This window comes from Macrosteles quadrilineatus, unplaced genomic scaffold (assembly GCF_028750875.1).
Source record: "Macrosteles quadrilineatus isolate MER2022 unplaced genomic scaffold, UCM_ALF_1.0 Scaffold_2__2_contigs__length_208266976, whole genome shotgun sequence".
NCBI classification, from domain to species: Eukaryota; Metazoa; Arthropoda; class Insecta; order Hemiptera; family Cicadellidae; genus Macrosteles; species Macrosteles quadrilineatus.
In genome coordinates, this window is record NW_026542595.1 from 46979903 (window position 1) to 47003364 (window position 23462).

Sequence of the window (23462 nt, forward strand, 5' to 3'; positions counted from 1 at the left end):
CATTCTATTTTTAATGTTAGTAAGTGATGAGTGTATAGCATATACCTGTTGAGTCATTGTGACTGATTTAACACAACATTGTGTCATATGTAGTGGCGGAAAGTTGAATAAATGGAATGGGACAGAAACCATACAAAACTTATCCACAACACGCTTACTGGTGGTAACACACTTTTTCCTAATTTCCGGATACATTATTAACATCACAAGAACAGCTCAAAATGACATAATGATCATGACACTTTTGCATAGGTACCCATTATCAGTGTTTTAAAGGCAAGTCTAGTATGAAAAACACACAAAACCAAAAGACAACCAGCTGTTAGCAGAGTTAACCAAACCCCAAAATGCAAGTGATCAAACCACCTCAACAGCTGGAAGTCATTTTGAATTGCTGCCCAGATACTGAGCCATGAAGTCTCCATGTCACTAGAATGATAAGCTCGAACCCTTCAACATAAATTCAACCAAAAACTGAATTCCCAATTCAAGAAAAAAACTTACTAATGACTACACACTTAGGTTATTTAAAAAAAGAAGATGTTTCTAAAGAAAATAAAGCCATTTTTGTTTGGTAGGTATGTGTTCTACGAGATATGACCAAGACATCTTTTAACCTTCAAAATATACAAGATTGACTTTGAAAGGGTTACACTGATTTTCCTTTAATGTATTGTGATTACCAGGCTTTGACTGTGATTGCAAAACTGTCTGAATTTTTAAATTTTTGCCCAGAAAATTTTGACATGCAGTATAGCCATCATAAAACCCCTATACATATACAACCTGGTTGTGATATTTTTAATACTTTTAAAGGGGTCTGACTTAGGGGAGTTACGAATGAGGCATTAGTTCAAAATTCCTCCGTGAACAGCGCTGTAGTAGAGAGTACTTTGGCAAAGAAGGTTTACTAATCGCAAAAATAGTTCTGTTCATAAAATAAAATTATAAATGCCTCAAATTCAATTTTATTATTTTTTAATTATAAAATTAAACTATCATAACCTAACCGAACTAACCAAACTTGCTGATAATGAAATAATATAACAAAAGTTTATTAATAGAAAAAATAATTCTGTTTATTAAATAAAACTAGAAATTGCTCTATTAAAATTTTATAATGACTTAATAATAAAATTAAACTGTCATAACCGAACCAAACCAACCAAACTTGCTGATAATAAAAAAATCTTGGACAAAAAGTTAATGCCACGAGTGGGATTTGAACCCGGGACCTTCAGCATATCAGCCCGGCACGCTAACCATAAGACCACCGAAGCCGATGACTACTGATCGTTTTGTTACGGTAATGGCGTTCCCTCAGCTAATAAGAAGCCCACAGCTGTCATCGTAGCCTCTTCTATACCTCCCCTGAGTAAATACCCTTTTAAAGCATGTTTAAAAAATCCTTGAAGCAATTTTTTTACTAATCAAATCAATATTTCTATTTTTTGAACAATTTTTTACTTGTTTATAAACAATGCTGTATATTCCATCTTAGTGTTCCTGGCATTAAAAATCAATTATATTATCTTATACGTACAAGGGCTGTCTAGAAAACAGAAGTTTCATGTGTGCGCCGCTAGAGACATTGCTACCATCGTCATCTTAGCATCAGAGCTTTTCCACACTCAGTATGCATCCAGCCATTGGAGCATGCGAATAATATCTTTCCTGTAGTGGAGTGTTAAAATTAGCACTGTCATTACAAATCCCACGAGTTGTGCAGCATGCTCTGTGATCAGTTTTTTTTTAGGAAAAAAACCAAAAGCAAATTGAAATTTATCGCCATGTATAAGGCGATGTGTTTACTGCACTAGAGTGACGAGTGAAGACTGTGTGGGGTGACAATGGAGCATTAACTTAAAAAATATCTGAACAAATGTTACGATCAGGACCACAATGTTAGGCCTAGTCTAGTGGCTGTTTAACTAGTAGGGAAACAACGAAATCTGTGACAATTGCTGGTTCACAATTATGGAAATCGTTCTCCAAATTTCACATAGTTTGGTTCATAAAATAGCATAAAAAACATGGTACCACAAATTTTCTGCCCTCTAGTTTTTTACAGATAATCGCAAAAACTGAGACTTGCTCCAGCACCAACGTTCCTGGAAAACTACAAGTACGATTGCTCACTTGGCCTTCATCCATCGCTCTTTTGCCATAAAAACCCCAAACCTGGTAATACATTTCAATTGACATATGAATTGGTGCAAACAAAAATCTGATCACAGAGCCCACTTCACAAATAGCAGAACCGTGCAATGATAGCACTCATTTTAAAGCTCCATTGCAGACAAAAAACTAGAGATATAGTGACAAAAATAATAGGTTACAAACCTGTCAATCAATCCTAATTTGTCGTGGATTGCTAGTTTCAGGGTTAAAACCCTGTTTTCAAATCCTTTTTTTTTGACAATTGTCAAGCCAGAAACTAGTCGTCCTGTCAAATTAGGATTGATTGACAACAGGTTAGTAACCTATGATTGTTGTCATTTAACCAATCCTGGAGGCAAATTATGAATAAAATAGAGATGGAATATTCACTTTAATGTAGCAGGATGTAAACAAAGTGTAGGAATGCTCTGATAATAGTTTTCAATTATTTTTTGAGGCACTATATTTTATCTATTTTATGTCAACACTTTAAAGAGAATTATGCGATTAATAGCCACATCATTATCCAGACATAACAGGATATGTTAGGTCTTGACTGCCTCATCTACAACATCTGGTTTATTACCTGTATGTGGAGAGTAGCTGTGGTGGATAGTTGAACTTGAGTAGCAGCTCCATGATATGTACATGGTTGTTGATACAAGCTGCATGGATAGGCAGCCACTTCTCTACTGTGTACAGCTGCACAAGCTGGGGAAACCTCTGTGTACAACATAAAAGGTCAGTATCTACAGTGTAAAGAGATGCTATACGTTATCAAATTTGTATTACAGTACTTTGATAATAATGAATTATTTGGTTACCGCCATAGAAGAATTAAGTTTAGAATTTTTCTGCCAATGCAGAACAGTAGAGGTTTGCTAACTCAGTACGTCCACAAATTTAGCATGGATTACTGAGTGTAGCTGAAAATAGCTGTTATTCCAAGGATTGTGGGAATACTGTTTTCAAAAGTCGTACAGACTTGTTCAGGTACCAGCCCATTTTTGTGTGTACTCTAAGATTTGTACCCTATCTTAGCTAATTGAACTCAAACTCAACTAAACATGATCAAAAGCCATATAAAATAGAACCTTTACATTACTTTAGGGTTTTGAATGTGCTGAAGTTTGAAGTTTGAATGATACTGAATTAGCACTGTACCAGAAATAAACTTCAAAGTTAAATTTAAATTTGCATAGTTTACTGAGATTACTAAGTTCAAGTGATTTCATTGGCTTTTGTATTTATCATTTGGTGAGTTGGTTGATATTGGTAAACCCGACATAAAACTAGTCTACTCCAATTTTTTTAAGGAGGAACATAATACTGGTTAGCTATAGACAAATTCAATTTTAATATTTTTTCTGAACAAGAGACAATAGACATAGAAGCTGACAGCAATAAAGCAGATTTTTACTGCTTCTATTAACAAATCTTTTTCAATACATGTTTTCCCCCTTAACTCTCTAGATTTGTATTAACAGAAGTTAAAAGTTTTGTTAAGTTAACCTGCATTCTTTTAAATAGGACGTAGCTATATCTGCAAATTTTACAAAGTTGACCATGAAACTTCCGTAATCACTTACACTATTCTAGGTAGTCAAGACTGACTAAATACAGGGAAGTGTAGTTTACAACAGTCTATCATTCACAACTGAATGCAGCTAATTGGAACAGAGAGTGTAGGCTACAGGGCGGAACTGTATATTTAGATAAGGCTATTAACATTTATGACCGAGAGAAAAGAAATTCTTTATGGAAGAATGAGCCAGAATGTCTAATAGGTTTTCTACTTCCTCTCTCCATAATAATATGCAAATGCTGATTACACAATAGAAAATATGTGAAAGTATATCTACTTTACCACAGAAAACGTACTACTATAACCCAGAATGCCAACCGCATGGTAAAAAGCATTAAGCGGCAGGGCCGGATCTAGACAATTTTTGAGTGGGGGCAAACTAAAATTTGCCGCCCCTCCCCCCCCCTTCACCCACAACAAAAAATCCCTCACAAATTAAACAAAAATGGAGGGTAAAGTGGAATAGGTAGATATAACGAATTCCTTGACATAACGAATTTTTTTAAATCCCCTAGAACTCTCCATAAGACACAATGTATATTTTACCTCTACATAACGAACAAACTATAACAACGACCTTGATTTAACGAATTTTTCGTGATTTCGGCTAAAATAAGACACCTCAATATAACAAATTTATCATTGTCAGAACCTCTACATTGCGAATTTAACCTCTGCATAACAAATTGTCTACGTCTTTCCCTCGATATAACAAATCCCCCACCCAATTATTGTTTTGGGAAAATCTGTTTCTTTATCAAATGAAATGGAAAGGTCACGTCATCGCTTGCGCTAACATTCGTCTGCTCCGTTTTACATCTTTGTCTGCTGTCTCTGCGCGCGCTATGTTGCAATTGAGAACTGATTTCATTCACTGAGGACTGATGACGACGTAATGTTTAGTAAGCTGTGATTGGGCAATATGGGATAACTATGGTGAATTGTACAATTTTTTTGATAAAGAAAAACCTAAGAAAGAATATAAAAACAAAACCAAAGAGAAAGAATAACAACATCGTTTTTTTAACATTCCTTTTACGAGTATTTTTACTATCCTTAAGTTGGCTATGATTATACACTTTTATAATGACTTATCTAATAATTTATTGTTTTCAATACGATTTGTTTCAACTAGCATTAGCAACACCAATGCTATAGTTAATGATTATTATTGACATTCCTCTGTTGTGATAAATCAGTACTGTACTGTAAGTAGCCTACCGGCCTATCGCGGGCAGTAGCTTACAAAACTTTCTACTGTTTTGTTTTGTTCTTTACATAATTTATGACTACGCAATACAGTGTTTGGCTAGGTTTTAGGAGGGTTAGAAACAAGCTGTGATTTTAAACTTATAGTTTTTAACCTGTACCAAGGTCAATGCCATTGTCATGATTGCGCAATATTCAAGATCCCTCCCCTTTATTATGCCGGATAATTTAGGTTCTACTGTACAATGTAAACACTGTACTGTAAAGTATTGTAGCCCATGCTACTTTAATTGTACTGTATTTTAATGAGGTCAAGTCCCGACCTATATCGATCGACGCTGGTTCTGAACCTCGACTTAGCGAAATTCCTGCAAACCTAACCTCTATATAACGAACCACGGCAGTGAGGCAGGGCGGCATGGCGCCTTGACAGGGATGGCGATCAGCTGAAATTATAAACAAACTTTTCTGTGCTGCTAACTATGCTATTAGGGCTCTCAGTGTTTTCTACTCCGTTGCAATTTATATTGATTTCTATTGTAAAATTATTGTTTGTTTATTACGTTATGCAGTTTTGAAATTCCTTAATTGACGTTCCTTATGACGTTCGGCTCATTAAAAACTTTTTACAAACTGTATTAAACAAATTTACTGCAACCAGAAATTTGCCACCCCTCAACCCTGCCGCCCGGGGCAACCGCCCCCTCTGCCCCCCCCCCCTTGTTCCGGCCCTGTTAAGCGGTTTGAGAGAGCTTTGCCTGTCAATCCGTAGGCAGCGCCACCAGCGTTGCCATGCTATTGCATAGCAACGCTGGTGGCGCTGCCTACGGATTGACAGGCAAAGCTCTCTCAAAACACTTAATGCTTTTTACTATGCGGTTGGCATTCTGGGTTATAGTAGTACGTTTTCTGTGACTTTACTGATATTTTTTACTTCACTTTTATAAGTCATAAGTAATTTATAAGTCTTATAATTTATTAGTAAGTACCATTCATTTGCACCTAAAATTTAATCATTACAAAGGTGACACAAACAGGTACATCGTCAAAAACTCATTGAGGACACAAATAAAAATTCAAAACAGTAAACATGTTGAATTAAAGTCTACAAAATTATCAAATAAACATAACTACTTAAAAAATTGAAGATAGCCTACATACTCTAACGTGATGAAGATAGCCTACATAAAAAAAACTGTCGGAAATTATATGAATTAATAAAAACATATAAATTGTCCTTTGAAAAATCCTCCAAAGTATAGCACCCTATTCTCTATTCCCAACCTTCCCTTTAGATTACTATGGTGTAGGCCTATTTTATCATTGGATTTTGGGTATAATTCATCGTCGTCACCACAGATAGTACTAATAAATTATGAAAGTCATAAACAAACACCTGATTAACATTTTATTACTTCTAACGAACCAGCGATCGTCGCAAAATATGATTGCACAGTAACCGATAATCCAAAACTGATCTTTATTTAAATATTCAGTTTGATTTTTTTGTTAAAACTGATAGGCTAAAACCAATAACCGACGTTAAAAACCGACCAATCATTAGTTATTATATTAGTGATTATAAAATCCACAAATTTCAATTCTCACATCAAAATCTCTAAAAGAGTAGTCCCAAAAGTAAAACCGTTCTAAATATACAAAACCTTTATTGGAGCTACTATCAAAACTGTTCATTCCAGAACCCCAGCAATGTCAAGATCCTCTCCTGCGATTGCAGAATATCATGTTTTTCCAATGACTGGGAAATATCAAGATCTGTTCCCATGATTTAGTTACTTGACACAACAATGTGAAAAAACAACTAACAGACCACAATAATGATGTAACATGCCATAATGATAATAATTCAAAACTTTCCAGCACATGATTAATACTTCGTAGAATTTTTAGTAGCCAAAACAATTTCTGGTTTTACAATCAGTAGGACACCTTTTTATAAGAGTTCAACAGTTATTTATTTGTTTATTACATTTTACAATGCCCAAAGCAGCATATACCATTTTCATGGTTTTTTAAAAAAGATACAAAATAAATATAATTTATGGGTGAAACAGCATGGGTACCGGTACCGGTACTTTGAAGACTATACCTTGCTTGATATGGGACATACCACATAGTACATCCTTTTTACTGAGCTTTTGTGAATAAGTATAAACAGTTTTAGAAATTATTTGAACATCCTTAAATAGTTGTGATGTTGTTTGTTTTGTTGTTGTTCAAAATAGTCTATCTATAAGTTGTTGAAATCCTAAAGATCAGTGTTTGAATTCTCAGGCCGCATACAGCATGGAATAATTAACACTCAAGTCCTTAAATTCATATAGTGGAATCAGAAAGTGAGCTTTATAAAATACACTTATTTGCAAAGTAATGATTTCAAATAACAAACCCTTACGTTATTTCATTTTGTGAATAAAATCACAGTTTAAAATATTCCTAATGTTAAGTTCTTATTAGGCTAGTTGGATAGATATTTACCTTGAGTAAAAGTTCAGCAACGTCCTTGTGACCCTTGAAGCAAGCGATGTACAGAGGAGAATAGCGAGTGACAGGGTGAATACGACCATCAGCCTCAGCATCTAACAGTGCCTTCACTATGTCTTTGCGACCTAGCTCACATGCTCTGCAATGTTGTATCACATTATAAACATGTAGCCAGAGCAACTTGAGCATCATGAAATTAAACATGTAAACTGCAAATTTGAGTCATTACGACCAAGCTCACATGCTCTGCAATGTTGTATCACATTATAAACGTGTAGCCAGAGCAACTTGAGCATCATGAACTTAAACATGTAAACTGCAAACTTGAGTCATCACTACCAAGCTCACAATACAGTGGCGGATCCAAGGCATTATTTCGGGGGGGGGGGGGGGGGGCAAGTTCGATGATGAGGGCAATCTTTGGGGATTGGGGGGTAAGGATAACCCCCCATTGGAGGGGGCTCTGGGGTCCACCCCCGGAAAATTTTGGAAAATTTAAACTGAAAACTCGTGTTAGTAGTCCAACTAGAGACAAAGTCCTGATTATTTTTGCAATTTAAATCTATAGTTTTTAATTAGATCTATTTACAATAGTCTACTTGATAAGGGAAATAAAAACACAAAAGACCAATTTGAAGGTTCAAACCTTAAATTTATTATTTACAAACTTTTCTCCATAAAACTTAAACAACAAGTTCCAAGTCGAGCCTTCTTTTTCCTCCTTTAGCAAAACGCTAAATTACGTTTTCAACATTCACCTCAAAATTGTGATGTATGCATAACAGACATAATCCATTCAACCTGACTTCAACCATTCTTTTACGTAGCAAAGATTTTACGAGCTTAAGGCTGCTGAATGTCCTTTCAGCACTTGCCACACTTACTGGTAGTGTGATGAGTACATGTAGAAGAGTTCGTATAGTTGGAAATATATCTTGTTCGCAGCATTTGAACACTTCTATGGCAAAGTTAGGATTTTACATTCCTTCTTCTTTCTCCCTTGATCACTCAGCTCTCCAAATGCTTGACTCCCCTTCAAATACAGCTTCAGAATCATTAGGCAAAAGAGTTTTAAAGTTTTGAAAACTTTATGCAGTCTCTCGTTCAACTTTAAACCTTTTTTGTTGACATTGTTGAATATACTTGCTGGCATTAAAAGGTTGTGGTCGAAGCACAACAGATTTTCTTTGGAGAATCTGGTTTGTAGATCATTGATGACATGGTCGAGAAGGGGAATGCACATGGACTTTCTATAATATTCCATCACTGACTCTGCTTCATGGTTTTCTCTATGCCTTTGGGTTTTTACTACTCTGGGCATTTTTCGCTAAACGCCCAGCTTTTAAGAGGTGGTTAGTAGGTCTTAACATGGTATAGCATAGCTTTATGAATAATTTTTAAAGAGTTTTCACATGCTCTAGATCCGTCATGGACGAGCACCAATCGAAGGTTATGTTGTTAGGTGTAGGTGAACTATTAAACCTACTAACTATCATTATGATGACATATGAAATAGAGTAAGCTTACCTGGCGTTGCCTTTAACTATTTGAAGGACAATGTCATTTTGGTAGCTTGTTTCATAACATCAGCAGTCTCAGTTACAGCTCAACACAAAAACATTACCAACCTAAGTAAAACAACGATGCAGAATGGATAAGGTTAAGGAACTATTTTGCACACGATCTAGACTCAGCGGCCAAAGTTAGGTAGGCTTCTAATTTATACTGCTAGAGCCTGCGCCCCGTAGCTTTCCAGCAAGTAAATTTAATGTCTTATGGCACTGATTTGATAAATATTATTCTATCTGTTTTGCGTGACAGTGACTCAGTGGCACTCGTTAACCTGAATTGATATTAGAAACAAATCACAATTTTTTTTGTTTTCAAATTCTTGGTGGGAGGGGGCAAATTGCCCCCTTTGCCCCCCCCCCCCCTAGGATCCGCCACTGTCACAACACAATCTAAAACATGTATCACGTATTAACATGTGAGGATTGAGGATACTCACGTATAAAGCAGCGTGTTGGAGCCATTGGGAGCCATGTTGACCACCAGTTCAGCCTCTGAGCTCAGTTGAGAGATGAGAGACCTCACCAGAGCAATGTCTCCATTACTACAAGCTTCTCTCAGAGATTGGTGGAAGTTGTGACGCACTTGTTCTCTGGAATCTGCAAAACAGACAACAGCTTTAGATAAATAGTCTAATAGATATGCCAATTCTTCCAGTACTTTCCTTTTCCTAATTCTTTTTGACATCACCTTAAGTTCTTGTAGATTGGAGGTTGGTTAATTGATTATGCTGAAGAGCTTTCAGCTTACAGAAGAATATTCGTTGTGTTCATTTTACACTGTGTAAAAATGTTCTGCGTTTTGGAACCATTTTCCATTTACGATAGGAACTGACTGAATAATCACCATGCTAATGGAGAAGGGTAGCCCAGAGTAGAGAGGAATTGAGTTTTGGCCGTTTATTGCATGACCATGATAAAATACTTTATATATTACACTTTTATATAATACACTTTATATATTGCAGATAAAAAGTGAGTATTGACAATTATTTTAATAAACTTCAAATTTTAGCGAATTTCCCTATAGGGAAGTAGCTATTACCGTAGGTGGCACGGTAAGACCTAGACCCGGGACCGATTTACTTTTTCATTTTGATGTCCCCAGAGGCCAAAAACACCATTCGTTCAAATTTTTATAAATGTATATATATATATATATATATAGACTTATATATATATATACGTCCGTGAACGCGATCACTTGAGTAATTTTTGTCCGATTTTGATGAAATTTGGTTTAAAGGTGTAAAGCGGGATAAACTTGAATGAGTTCGCGAACCAGCACGATCGGACCATGGGAACGGGGCTTTACGGGGGGTTTTATGGGGTAAAAATTGGTTTTTCTCACTTTTGACCCTCAAAACACAAAATTTCCCGATTTCTCTTTAGGCCTTATTAAAGAGCTTAAAAAAACAAATAATTTAGTATATAAAAGTATTTTTGTTCGATTATTAGTAACGGAGAAAATTAAAAAAATTTTAAATTTAAAATTCCCATGTTATTCTTATGGAAAATATTGTCAAATGTTGTAGTTTGCTTGTTTGTGGATATATTTTGATCAAACTTGGCAAATTTATTTATTTTGTACTAAGCTATCAATATTTTACTCAAAAACACACTTTATTAGTTTCCTTGTAGCAGCAAACCTAGGTACTCGTTAAACCTAATGTTATTAAAATATATTTAACTGAATCAATTCAGACAAATGGAAATTCGCTTAGTCGGCAGGTTTGCTGCGGCGGGGGTATTTACTATTATTTCACACTTATTAGTTCTGTCTAGAATCAAAACTAATACAGTAGGAACCTGACCTTGCCAGTTATCAAAACCTGTTCTTGAGCTACTTTCAAATTAGTACAGCAAATAGTACGCAGCATGCTAATTTGTCAAGGCACCTCATACTTCCACACTAGTAGATTCTTGGACTATTTTTTGGACAAATCGTTTACCACTTACAGCCTCCAAAAGGAATGCCAGGATTTTGAATGGCTGTTGCTTGGGTAGACAGGTGGGATAAATAATATGCATAAACATGGTTATTACAACATATTTTCCCATTACAATACAGTAGTCTAGCTAGATCCTCAGGTGTTAGGAAGCTGGTTAGGCAGCCCACAAGTCAAAATATTTTCTATTACCGTATCGGTAACTGGGTTATTTTTGGACGCCCAGTACTCACTTTATCTACTTAAGGGGAGTCGCTACTGAAAATGACTAATTTTGTAAAAATATGATTTTTTCTTGTTCTATAAAGTTTCAGAAAAACATAACATATGGTATACCTAATCTATATTTTTACCACTGTGAAAAAAATATTTGAAGTGGAGCGAGCACACCTGTTTTCAGGCATCAGACTGAGCCAGGCAGCTGGTTAGTATAAACTTCAACCGCTGTTTTCCGCAACTTTAAAACGTTGTTATTTTTTACATATAAATTCTTATAACTTTTTAACTATTAAAGGTATACAAATGAAATTTTTAACACACATTGTTTATATTATAAAGCAGCTTTTTGTCCATGGATATTGTAATAGGTTTAATACAAGTATATGAACAAAAATATTAAATAAAATACTAATTGCATAGGAATTTTGTTAAAGTTATTTATTAAACTAATTAAGAAAAAACATGAGTAAGCAGAAAAAGTTATTACTTCTTTGCTCTTTAAGATGAGACATCAAACAATAAAATTGGTTCATTAGTTAAAAAGTTATGAGAGATTTAAAAAACCCATTTCCCCCTGAAAAAAGTTTAAAAAACTCCAAAAAGTATAAAAAAATTGTCTTTTTACTTTAACAGCGGTAAACCTTTATCTAAGACTAAACTAACCTAAAAAGTATGTAATAATCAAAAGATTATTTATTGTCAAGGTGATAGAGAAAAAAATGTTGTCCTTTCCTTCTCTGCCACCTATACTTGAAACATGAAGAGACATAATCCATTCAACCATTCTTGTACGTAGCCAAGATTTTACGAGCTTAAGGCTGCTGAATGTCCTTTCAGCACTTGCCACACTTACTGGCTCAATAATACCAGCATTGTATTTTCAGTGCTTGGTTTTGTGCTAAATGACAAGCACTGACAAATCCTATTATAAGAATCCAATTAATTGATTTGAACATCATTTTATATAATGCATCACTGTGAGAACACGCCCTGTAGAAAATGGGATAAAGGGAAGCACATGAATCCTGCTTTCTACAAACACCCAAAACCAATAAAAAGTTATGATTAAAACTAAACAGGCACTTATCTAAGTCACAGAGAGAGTGGATTAAGGGAGGAATTTCAAAGGTTTGTACAGTCATGCTGTTAAACTTAAATAAATAATATTTCCTCAAATGTAACAGTTATAAACGTTAAATAATCATCCATAATATGACACATTTCCCAAAAAAATAAATAATAATCCCTCACATTCAAAGTAACTATGCAAAAATATAACTATGTAAAAATGATAAAATAGTTTATCCTACAATAAGACTTAAGAATCATACCAGTTTCAAATTCAACATCTTCAACGAAGTAACTGCAAGCCTCAAAAGCAGTTTCAGGGAGATCTGGAGATTTGACTAGATCATCATCAAAGATCAACTGCAGGAAATCTTCAGTCATGACCAGGCAGGTCACAGGTCAAACACAAACAACACTTGGCAGATAGCACACAAAACACCATAGCACCATGTAGCACCGGAAAACACCATACAGCACCATACAGAAAACACCATGTAGCACCAGTAGAATGAATATCACAGACACTGTTCGGTAACTTTCACTGTATCCAGTCTTTAAGAGGTTGATAACCTTAAAAAATATGTTTTATAACAAACACAAATTAACTATTAATGAACTTGTAAACGGAAATTTTGCATTTGGTTTCTGAATACCAATTTACAACTTATGAACTTTTCAGAATAGAAAATGTAACTATTAATTTTATTGTTTTAATTTTTTTGTATTGCACGATTTGTAACTGTTGAGTTTTACCTTTCCAATCCATTCAGTGTAATTTTTTTGTACTGGCCAACTATAGTACGGTACTCTTTTGTATAGAGTACCTTTATTTTTCAGTGAACTTTGCTGCAAAAAGAATGCATAAAAGTAGTCAGTTAGCTGCAACAATACTATTGTCAAAATGTAAATGATATAATATATTTTACTTGGACATTCAAACTAAATTAAACACAGGGGTTTATGTTATGAAATTACGTTCTCTTTTTACTTAATCTAAAACAGATGTGATTTTTACCTTCCAACATTTTTATTCCTATATGTTCAACTATAAAATTTGGTGATTATGATTAGGTTATCAAGTCAGAAAGAAAGAAAATTTAAAACTTGGCGAAGTGGAATTTGTAATGTGGATATGTAAAATTTCTGTATTATGTAATACCTTCTAAATTGTCTTAATTTATCAACAAGAAAATGTTTCTTTACATATAGCTAGAAAACATCAATGCATCGCCTTTCAGAAGAAGTATTTAGAGAGTCTTACTCTACTTTCTTTAATTCCCTATTGAGTGTGTCTGGGATTTCTCTCCAACTACATAAATGGCTAACAATCTAAGTGATTGTTGTTGTAAAGTATGTTTGAAGCCATTTTAAACTCTTATTCCTTGATATCACAATCTATATTATATTATTACATAATAGAGGGTTTGTGAGGTAAGCTAACGGTGGCTCGTGACTGGTGAGAGGGAGATGCCAATATAGTCCAGTGACCTCTACAGGTCCTGGAGATTATATAACCTCTGCTGCACCGACCTTCATATCAACATCAACATTATATAACCAACTACTCATCCTACAGTCAACAACTGAGTTTATACCTTCATCAGGAGAAGCGACTATAGTGTACATTAAACATCAAATAGTCCACAAGTCATTAGAAGTGGTTGTGAAATTAAAAACCGTTTTCAGAAATATTTGATTTCCCAACTTTTGTATTATTTTAATCCTCGACTATTATGATTGCATACAGTGTATGGTTTCATTATTTTAATTGTTATTTATAAATGGAAGTATTCATAATTATTTATTATTTTTTTGTTAACTACCACTATTTTTGCATGAAAATGCATTTTTAGAAATATTTACTTGTTGTGATAATTCAATAACAAGACAGAAAACTAAGATTAACTCTTTAAATATAGGGGACTCTTAAATATTTTTTTTCATATTTTGTATTTTTGAAAATCAAAAAATAATGAACATATTAATGTAATTAATACATTTTAACTCAAATTTTGTCATTTTTATGTGCTATGTATTGACTGAAAACAAAAGAATTTGGCTTATAGTATGATTTTAAATTTGATTATTCCACATTTCTGATATAGTAAAAACAAACTATTCCATCAGCAGTGGGATGGGGTGATAAGCTCTTAAATTTCACTTTAACTTTACTGTATTGTTAGTAAATAAGAAACTAAAAGATAAACAGTTGGATAGCTGAATAAAATGAGTTGTATTCAACAATGGAAGTAAAAGTGGTGTCTGATTGAAGAAGAGAGAAAGAGAGATTTTGCTGATTTGCCATGAACACCAGATCACTCTTCTGAAGAGATGATATACCTTCTGTAAATGTAAAAGGAATTACTGAATATGGGGGGGTTTTATGGGGTAAAAATTGGGTTTTCTCATTTTTTATTCTCAAAACCAAAAAATTCCCAATTTCTCTTGATACCATTTTAAAGAGCTTAAAAACAAATAATTTAGTATATTGAAGGTTTTTTTTACAGTTATTAATCATGGGAAAATTGTAAATTTAAAACTACCATGCAATTCTTATGGAGAATGATTAAACTGTTGTAGTTTGGTTGTTTACGGACATATTTTGATCAAATTGGCCAATTAACTTATTTTACACAAATCTATTGATCTTTAAAAAAAAACCCCACTTTATTGCCCTCCCTGTAGCAGCAAACCTAGGTACTTATTTAAAAAAAAGAATAATTAAATACATTTTATTGAAAATACAATCGGGCAAATGGAAATTCGCTTAGTCTGCAGGTTTGCTGTGGTGGGGGTATTTTGATTTTATATATAAACATTTAATCATGATGCTGCATCACTGAGAGGATACTACTGTTGTAACTTGTAAGTGTATTAAGGAGAAAGTTGTGCTTCTCTGTGGTAATGTCGACTGTTGACTGTTGGTGTACATTGCCAAGTGGAGTGGTGTGGTGTTTACCAGCCATGACAGGAATTCACAGAGTATGCTAATGGGTTTTTTGTTCCCACCAACCAGGGAATAAACTGAACCTTGAAGGACTCTTACTCTCAAGAGTGACATGTTCTACTTTTTATAACACATTGGCAAATACTTAGTAATCAGTCATCTGTATCATGTGTGTAATCATGTACAGTATTCACTTCCTAAGGAAGATAGTAAGAAACTGTTTTCTATATCTGTTTGATATTCTGTATATCATAGGAAAAAACAAGCCCATAGATAGGATTTTTTGATAATTTTCTCAAATTTTGCTTTGCATATGGTTCAATATCCAATGGATATGTTATATCACAGGGTTTTGATGTAGACCTAAGATATAAATTGGGCCCCACTGCCATTCCAATTAATACTATATATATGTATATATCCCAGTTACCTTTTTAATATGTAGGGTATATATAGATGTAGTGTAATTTACTATTTTAAATAGCTATGGCCTAATGAGAATAAAGCTACTAACTTAATATGTTTGTTTAAAATCGACTGTCATAAAAATGTTATTGATTGTTATTAGAACCTCAAACCTTAAGGTCAATAAAATGTTCAGCATTTTATTAATCAATTTCTAGGAGCCAAAATTCAAATGTAATTATTGTTTTAACAATAATTTACTGAATACTTTACTAACTAGAATAATAAAACAAACAGATATCATAATAATTTATTAACTATATGATTTAGTTACAGTTTTGTTTTTAGTTTTTAAAATAAAAGGTAGGCCTACATAATGAAGTTTTTTTAGCCTTCCAACTTGGTTCCAAAATGTACCTGTTTACATGACCTCTATTATTACCCTCAAAATTTAAAACCCCTTTCTTTTGAAATAGCCTAGTCCCTTGAAGAAAAACTATTTACAAAAATACAGTGCTGTAAATTAATATTTTAGTATGTTACAAATTAATGAAACTAAAGGATTGAAAATATAATAAGTATGTACAGATATACCAATCTACAAGGTTAGTAAAATTTCTCTACGAATAATTTTGATTCAAGCATCTTAAGTGTTGATTATATAATGTAGCAATTTTACAAAATCTCTTAAAGTCAAACTGCCTATTTAAAGATTATTTTTGAGATAAATGTACCGTACCAACAACTATGCAAGTTTCAGTTTACATTAATATTCATTGTTTAACTTTAAGAGGTGTTGTAACATGCATGATCTTATGTAAACAAAAAGTTGCATGGCAATAAAAGCCTGAAGTAAAAATACTAACAGGAAATTGCACAAAATTGTAAAAAACTTTATAGGCTTACAATGTTTTAAAATAGTAATACGTGTATGAATTTAGGATTATTATTTATTTATTTTTTTACATTTGAACCAAGAGTTAAATAAGAGAATATCATTACATTGATATTACTGTAATTTGTTTCAACTCGCCTAACTAGAATTTAAAGGTTACCTAGATGAATACCTACAAAACTAAACGGTGGGTAAAACACTACGATAATTCGACTACAACAAGAAAAACAATAGCTTATAACAATAAACACAATAATTGTGACACAGCAAAATCGTCTCAACCAACACCACCGGCATTTACACAGACTGACACTTCCGTAACCGGTCTAGCGGGCGCGGGCCCTACACTTACACTGGTCACTGGCGCGGTGGCGGCAAACTTTCGACCCTCTCTCTCCCACCCTCTCTCTCTCACACACACACACATACACATAGTCTGTCTATCTGTCTGTCTGTTCGCCAGAGATTACCGCCAATTACCACGTCACGATCAACCCTAGTCAGCTAGCCTTTGCAAGGTTATGTGAAACTGCACATCTTACAATCAGGTTATGTAATAGGAAGAAGGATAATTTAAAATGAGTTTCATGATTAACAAATTAGTTTTTAAAAGGGGAAAAAATGCTTACAGAAAATGTAACAATAGGGTGTACTGCATTCATGTCAAACGTCTACTTAAACATGTAGATATTTGGAATATTTTGAAAGACTTATTTAAAACAATATACTATTGTAAGTGGGTTTGTTGTGTTATGTGTGAAGTTATGTAAGTTAGTGTACACATTATAAACAACAATATAATTATTTGGGGTTAACAATGAACAGAAATTATAACTCTTTACACAAAACAATTTGATTCAATTCATTATGTTTGCATTTTATAGTACTATAGGGCTACTACTTATGTGATCAAAGTAAACAAGTAGTGCATATTGATTGTTAGGTATAATGTTAATTGTTGTTTGTCTTAGCGTTTGCAATAAATAACAAATATATTTTATTAGACATATTTTACTTGAAATTTTCTTTATAAATTATTGTTGTGTAACAAATTAATAAAAAAAAAATATTGAAAGAACAAATAATACAAGGATTTAAAATTTATCAACAAATTGTAAATTTTGACGAAACATAAAAACCACCTTAAAAAATAAAACTTTAAGTTCTTTAAATAAAGAGGATTTTTGAATTTAGATTTTTTGGACGCTTAATCTTAAACAAAAAAAAGTTGTAATTAAGAATTTATTTTGGCTACAAAAAACAACAGGAATACCTATATTAAATATCTCGATTTGATTTATTAAAAGGTAAAACATTAATAATTTTAAGAGTGCACAATTTTAAGACATATTCATATCATTTACCTTAACATATATATTTTTTTACCACTTGTCACCATCGATCTCTATTATTACAACTTGTCACATCATTGTTGATGCACAATATGTAAAATAACCTACATGCAAAGATGAAACTAATTTTACGAGTTTGACCAGACTTACTATTTACTTATTATAGGTTATTTATAGGTTATTTTACTTTTTTACTAGAGAAAAAAATGAAAAAGTAGCTAAATCCATAAAGGGAAATTCACCTACATGTATAAATTTATTTGGATTAAAAAAATTGTCCTTACCTTATGGAATTCATTCAAGAAATTCTGCTGTCGGTTCCATAAAAACAACCTTATACACTTAGACTGAACAAGTCAATTCATTATTAAGTGTAGAACCAACTTTGATTACACCTCTAGTTTTCAATTCATTCTTCACAATTTTATGTACGGTTCGGATAGTAGGTATAAACTTACATATTGCAGTATCAAACTTTTAAATTAATTTTAGGGTACTAGTAGGCAGTGTTACATTAAACCGATAAATATTTTAAGTTTTAAATAGAAAATACACTTTAAATAACAAAGTGTTACATTCAAAATAATAATAGAAGCTAAACAATTTTACAAAATCACAAAAATAAATTTTTGAGGAAAATATTTTATTTTTGCCAAATGTGATTTTGACCCTAGTTACCAGTTAAGAGGGGAGTTGCAGTGACATGTAAGACAGGTGGGGGAGAGAAACCTTGTGTCAAGGATGGATGATATTGCAGTCTGAACCTACATCTACTACAGAGTGGGGTACACCTGACACCAGACAACTGACAGCAGTCTGAACCCTACATCTACTACAGAGTGGAGTACACCTGACACCAGACAACTGACAGCAGTCTGAACCCTACATCTACTACAGAGTGGGGTACACCTGACACCAGACAACTGACAGCAGTCTGAACCCTACATCTACTACAGAGTGGGGTACACCTGACACCAGACAACTGACAGCAGTCTGAACCCTACATCTACTACAGAGTGGAGTACACCTGACACCAGACAACTGACAGCAGTCTGAACCCTACATCTACTACAGAGTGGGGTACACCTGACACCAGACAACTGACAGCAGTCTGAACCCTACATCTACTACAGAGTGGGGTACACCTGACACTAGACAACTGACAGCAGTCTGAACCCTACATCTACTACAGAGTGGGGTACACCTGACACCAGACAACTGACAGCAGTCTGAACCCTACATCTACTACAGAGTGGGGTACACCTGACACCAGACAACTGACAGCAGTCTGAACCCTACATCTACTACAGAGTGGGGTACACCTGACACCAGACAACTGACAGCAGTCTGAACCCTACATCTACTACAGAGTGGGGTACACCTGACACCAGACAACTGACAGCAGTCTGAACCCTACATCTACTACAGAGTGGGGTACACCTGACACCAGACAACTGACAGCAGTCTGAACCCTACATCTACTACAGAGTGGAGTACACCTGACACCAGACAACTGACAGCTCTAAGTGTAATCTTATGTACTGCATTTGCTACACAACTTGAGTAACAATACTGTGGTAGCTTTACAAATCTTAAGCAACTAAAATTGAAATTCTTTCTTCCAAGTTGCTGTGAAAACATCTAAATTATTATTATTATTTTAGTAAATGGCATACACATAACATTGTATCTGATTTTACCTATCCCTGTTTGACAGTATAAATATAAAAAGTTTATGAATTAAAACAAATACATTTAAATATTGTATTTTTATTGTTGTTACTTCTTTTAAACTGATCAAACAATTAATTCTCATAAGGTTAACATGGTAACAATTTCAAAAGTCCTGGAGTAGAGTCCTTCCTGATTTTAAGATTTGTAAATTAGACAGAAACCTTCATAGACGTATAAAACAATTAACAAAAATTTCACAGATGTATCGGATGGAAGGTTTGATAACACAGGCATTTTATTTGAGTATAGATTACACCTACTGGCTTGAAGAGTATCCCAAACCCCCTACATGTAGTTGTGTCCCAATCCCATTATCATTTACTCCTGAGGCAAACAGATGTATCTTCACGCTATTATACAAACTCGGAAAGACAATTGTTGATTTTTATAATCAATATTCATTTAAAGAGAATCAGGATCTTATGGTTGGGATTGAGTCAACTAAAACAAACTTTTAATCTTAAATTTTTACTTATGATTTTTGTTTGAAAAAAAAAACTTGGCTAGGTTACAAGGTACTTTGCCTAAGAAAATAAGAATAGGTACTAAGAAGAATAGAAACTAAGAATGGGTTTGTTTGAGGAAAGATTTACAAACAAATTTCCATGTGATACTTATAGCATACACCGTTGGTGACCAAACTGATCCCAATCACCTTATAAGTAACTGGCCTGCGACTATATAAGCCCTGGTCAACCTTGCTGTTGCCAATAATATGGTAATGATAACATTTGGATTCATGCCAATAGTCTACACAGACTAGTGTGTCAGGAAATCAGACTCAACTATGTTTTTATATAAGACACCTGCAATTAAATATTTGTTGTCCAGGAAATTATATAAACAAGAACCTAAGCTAGTTTTGAGCATTAAATCTAGTATTTAGAAAATCTCCTGTTCCTTATACCTGTTTTGGGGTGTACAAACAGGTTTATACTGTACAACACTGGGTATAAGATTTATAGGTGAGTGAAAATTTAAAAACGTACGTTTTTATGTCCCTGGCCTTTTACTTCGTAGATACTGGATTTGTAGTTTATTATTATGTGTTTTAATATTTTTTGGGACGGGGGCAACATGTTACACACATTTATTTGGTTTTAAATAGGTTCTAGGTATTTTTTTCGTATTTTTAAAGTCTCGAAATTCACGACCATGACGTGTCCCTAGGGTACATTTTCCAACTTTCACGCTGTTTTTAGACTAATTATTCATGCCGAAATATATAAAGCCATATTTTTATGTCATCAATGGTTATTAAACTTACAAAAAAGGAGCATATTATAATTTTATTGTCATTGCAGACTGACTACCATGACAAAATAAGTCTGTCCCTCGATTTGGCGTCACGACCATTTGGGAAAAATTTTCAACTTTGGAGCACGACAGTGGCAAGCCTGGCGTCGATGGAGTCAGTTGGTTTTAGAGACTAGTTCGGGGTGTACGTCAGGATTGTAGTGCCGGTCGTTTTGAGTTGAAAGGAGGAATTACAAGATTAATAAAGGAAAGATTGTGTTTTTTGTAATTTTGGTGTGTCCATGACCGTACGTAGCCATTCGATGAAGTCGACATGGTGTTAATTTTTGTTTATAAGATATTTCAATTGCTAGATTAACCTAGAAGTCCACTTTGTATCCTCGAACATGAGGTGCAGGGCTACCGCCAGAACAGAGCCAAATAACACGTAATTTCACGACCAAAGTTTCACGACCATCGCGGTTTTTTTCACGACCAATCCAGCCTTATGGATTATAGTGTGTTTGGTCGTGACAATAACTTTAGTATAATTGTAAATTGAACAGTTTAGTTCAATTGAAACACATAGTTTTATTATAACTAACAGTATAATTGAAGGATTGTTTGGAAAGATTTAGATTATTCCAGACAATTCACGACCGTACCGCTTGTCCCTGACCATCACGTTTATGATTTCTATCATAAAAATTTCAAAAATTAAAATATCGTCATATTTAAATGTTTTATACACAAAAGAAGCACACCTCTATACAAACATAGGCTAACGATTTTTTGGGTCTCAGGTAAGTTTTTTCGGAGTAATACAAACTTAAAAAGATTTTATTGGCTTTTTTCTATTTTTTGAGTTTGTTTTATTTTTTTCTAGAAAGACCAAATATACCAAAAGCTCAGTGACCTTTTTATTGTATAATGGTCATAAAAGTAAACTAGTTTATAGCAAAACATAGTTATAAAAATAATATTAACTATTTTAAATATTCATTTAAACGTCCGTTATTGTCGTGACAGGATTTGGTGTTTTTCTACTAAAAATGCTCTTTAAAAAGAAAACTACCAAAGATATTGCGTTACCATGGACATTTTATGAAACTTCAAATGTTAATGAAATAAAAAAAATAATAAAAGTTTTGAAAAAAGGGGGAAAAATTTGCAAAGTGCTTTTCCTGAAAACGTACGTTTTTAAATTTTCACTCAGGTACAGTTGAACCTCGATAGCAAGATTCTCATGGAGAGTGTTAAGTAAGACTTGTTATCAAGGTTCAAGGATCAAATCTTATTATTCTTATTGAGGTTTTAAATAACGTGTGCTTAGGTGTAAAATAAATTCTAGTGGATTTGAACATGACTCTTGTTATCAAGATTCCACAGTACTTATTTATGTGTTTTAATGGTTTTACTCAGTCACATAAGATGATAAATCTGAGTAAAAAGATGTTTAGAGATTTGAATCAAGTAACTTTAGACTGTAAACATTGACACGGTGAAAATTGTTTTCAATCAGTAAGATGAACAAGTTTTATCATTAGAATAGTATATTTTACCATTTGGTTTGAGTTAGCTTCTTAACATGGCCTGCAATTGAAAAAGAATACTCTAGGCATTCTCCAAAACTGTTCACTGAAAATTACTTTTTTTACTATACATTTTTATATTACAAATAACAATTTTATTATTTGTTTATTTATTTAAATACCGTACCTAATTTACAAACAGTACCGTGCATAAATTGTGCTCTTTTGGAGATAGCGTAACACTTGTCTATTAATATATAGAATTAGCCCTTAAATCTCCATAAGAAAAGTTGAATCTCCATTTTTGACCCAACTAACATAAATATTTTCATAATACAAATAAAACTTGCACATATAGGACCCATAACATTTCTTTTGGTAAAACCCGCATGTAATTCGGTCCAGTAGTATGATCAGGCTATCTGTCATAAGTATTGCAAAATTTTTAAATATATAAGACGAGAGCTATATAGAGAGCCGTGGTCGAAAACTCGACTAAAATTATGTGTATTGTGCAAACTTCTCTATTTACAACCCACGCTGTAAATAAAACATGTGATTAGAATTTATTTAATTTGTTTTGATTTTCTGTTTATATTTTGTTGTTATTTCGTCACCAACATGGCAAACAATAAGGCCCATGTAATTTTTTTTTATTTAAAATTAATTATTTTTATGCTTATTTTTGAGCCTATTTTAATTTATTAAGGGATTTTGCACATCTACAGGAAAATATCTTTCATTTGGTACTAACCGCATATAATTCAGTCTAGTAGTATAATTAGGCTAGCTGTCATAAGTTTTGCATTTTTTTTATGTATAAGATAGATGATTGACAGTGTAACTTCCAAGCAGATTCATTATACAGCTAAGCTACACTAGTCTGTCATACGATGTTGCATACCCAACCTGTAGGCTATATATAAACACTATATAAACAGTATATATAAACAGTAAGTAAGTATAAACAGTAGTTATATATAAACAGTTTTGGTCAATCAGCTGATACATGCCGACTACTGGAATGGTAATTTGATAGTCTGATTGACTGTATCGATTCCAAGCAGCAACATGAACCAGCTCAGCTACAATGGTGTG

General features: G+C 33.5%; 1 protein-coding gene across 1 annotated transcript in view; it reads right to left on the reverse strand.

The window, feature by feature from the left end:
* Positions 1-23462, reverse strand: part of LOC128987558 (leucine-rich repeat serine/threonine-protein kinase 1) — a 144907-nt gene that overhangs the window by 92891 nt on the left and 28554 nt on the right. Inside the window, exons 6-8 of the mRNA XM_054408466.1 lie at positions 9468-9627; positions 7454-7598; positions 2747-2883 (exon numbers count right to left, since the gene is read on the reverse strand). Coding sequence (XP_054264441.1) covers positions 2747-2883; positions 7454-7598; positions 9468-9627 — 442 coding nt within the window. The remainder of the gene's footprint in view (positions 1-2746; positions 2884-7453; positions 7599-9467; positions 9628-23462) is intronic.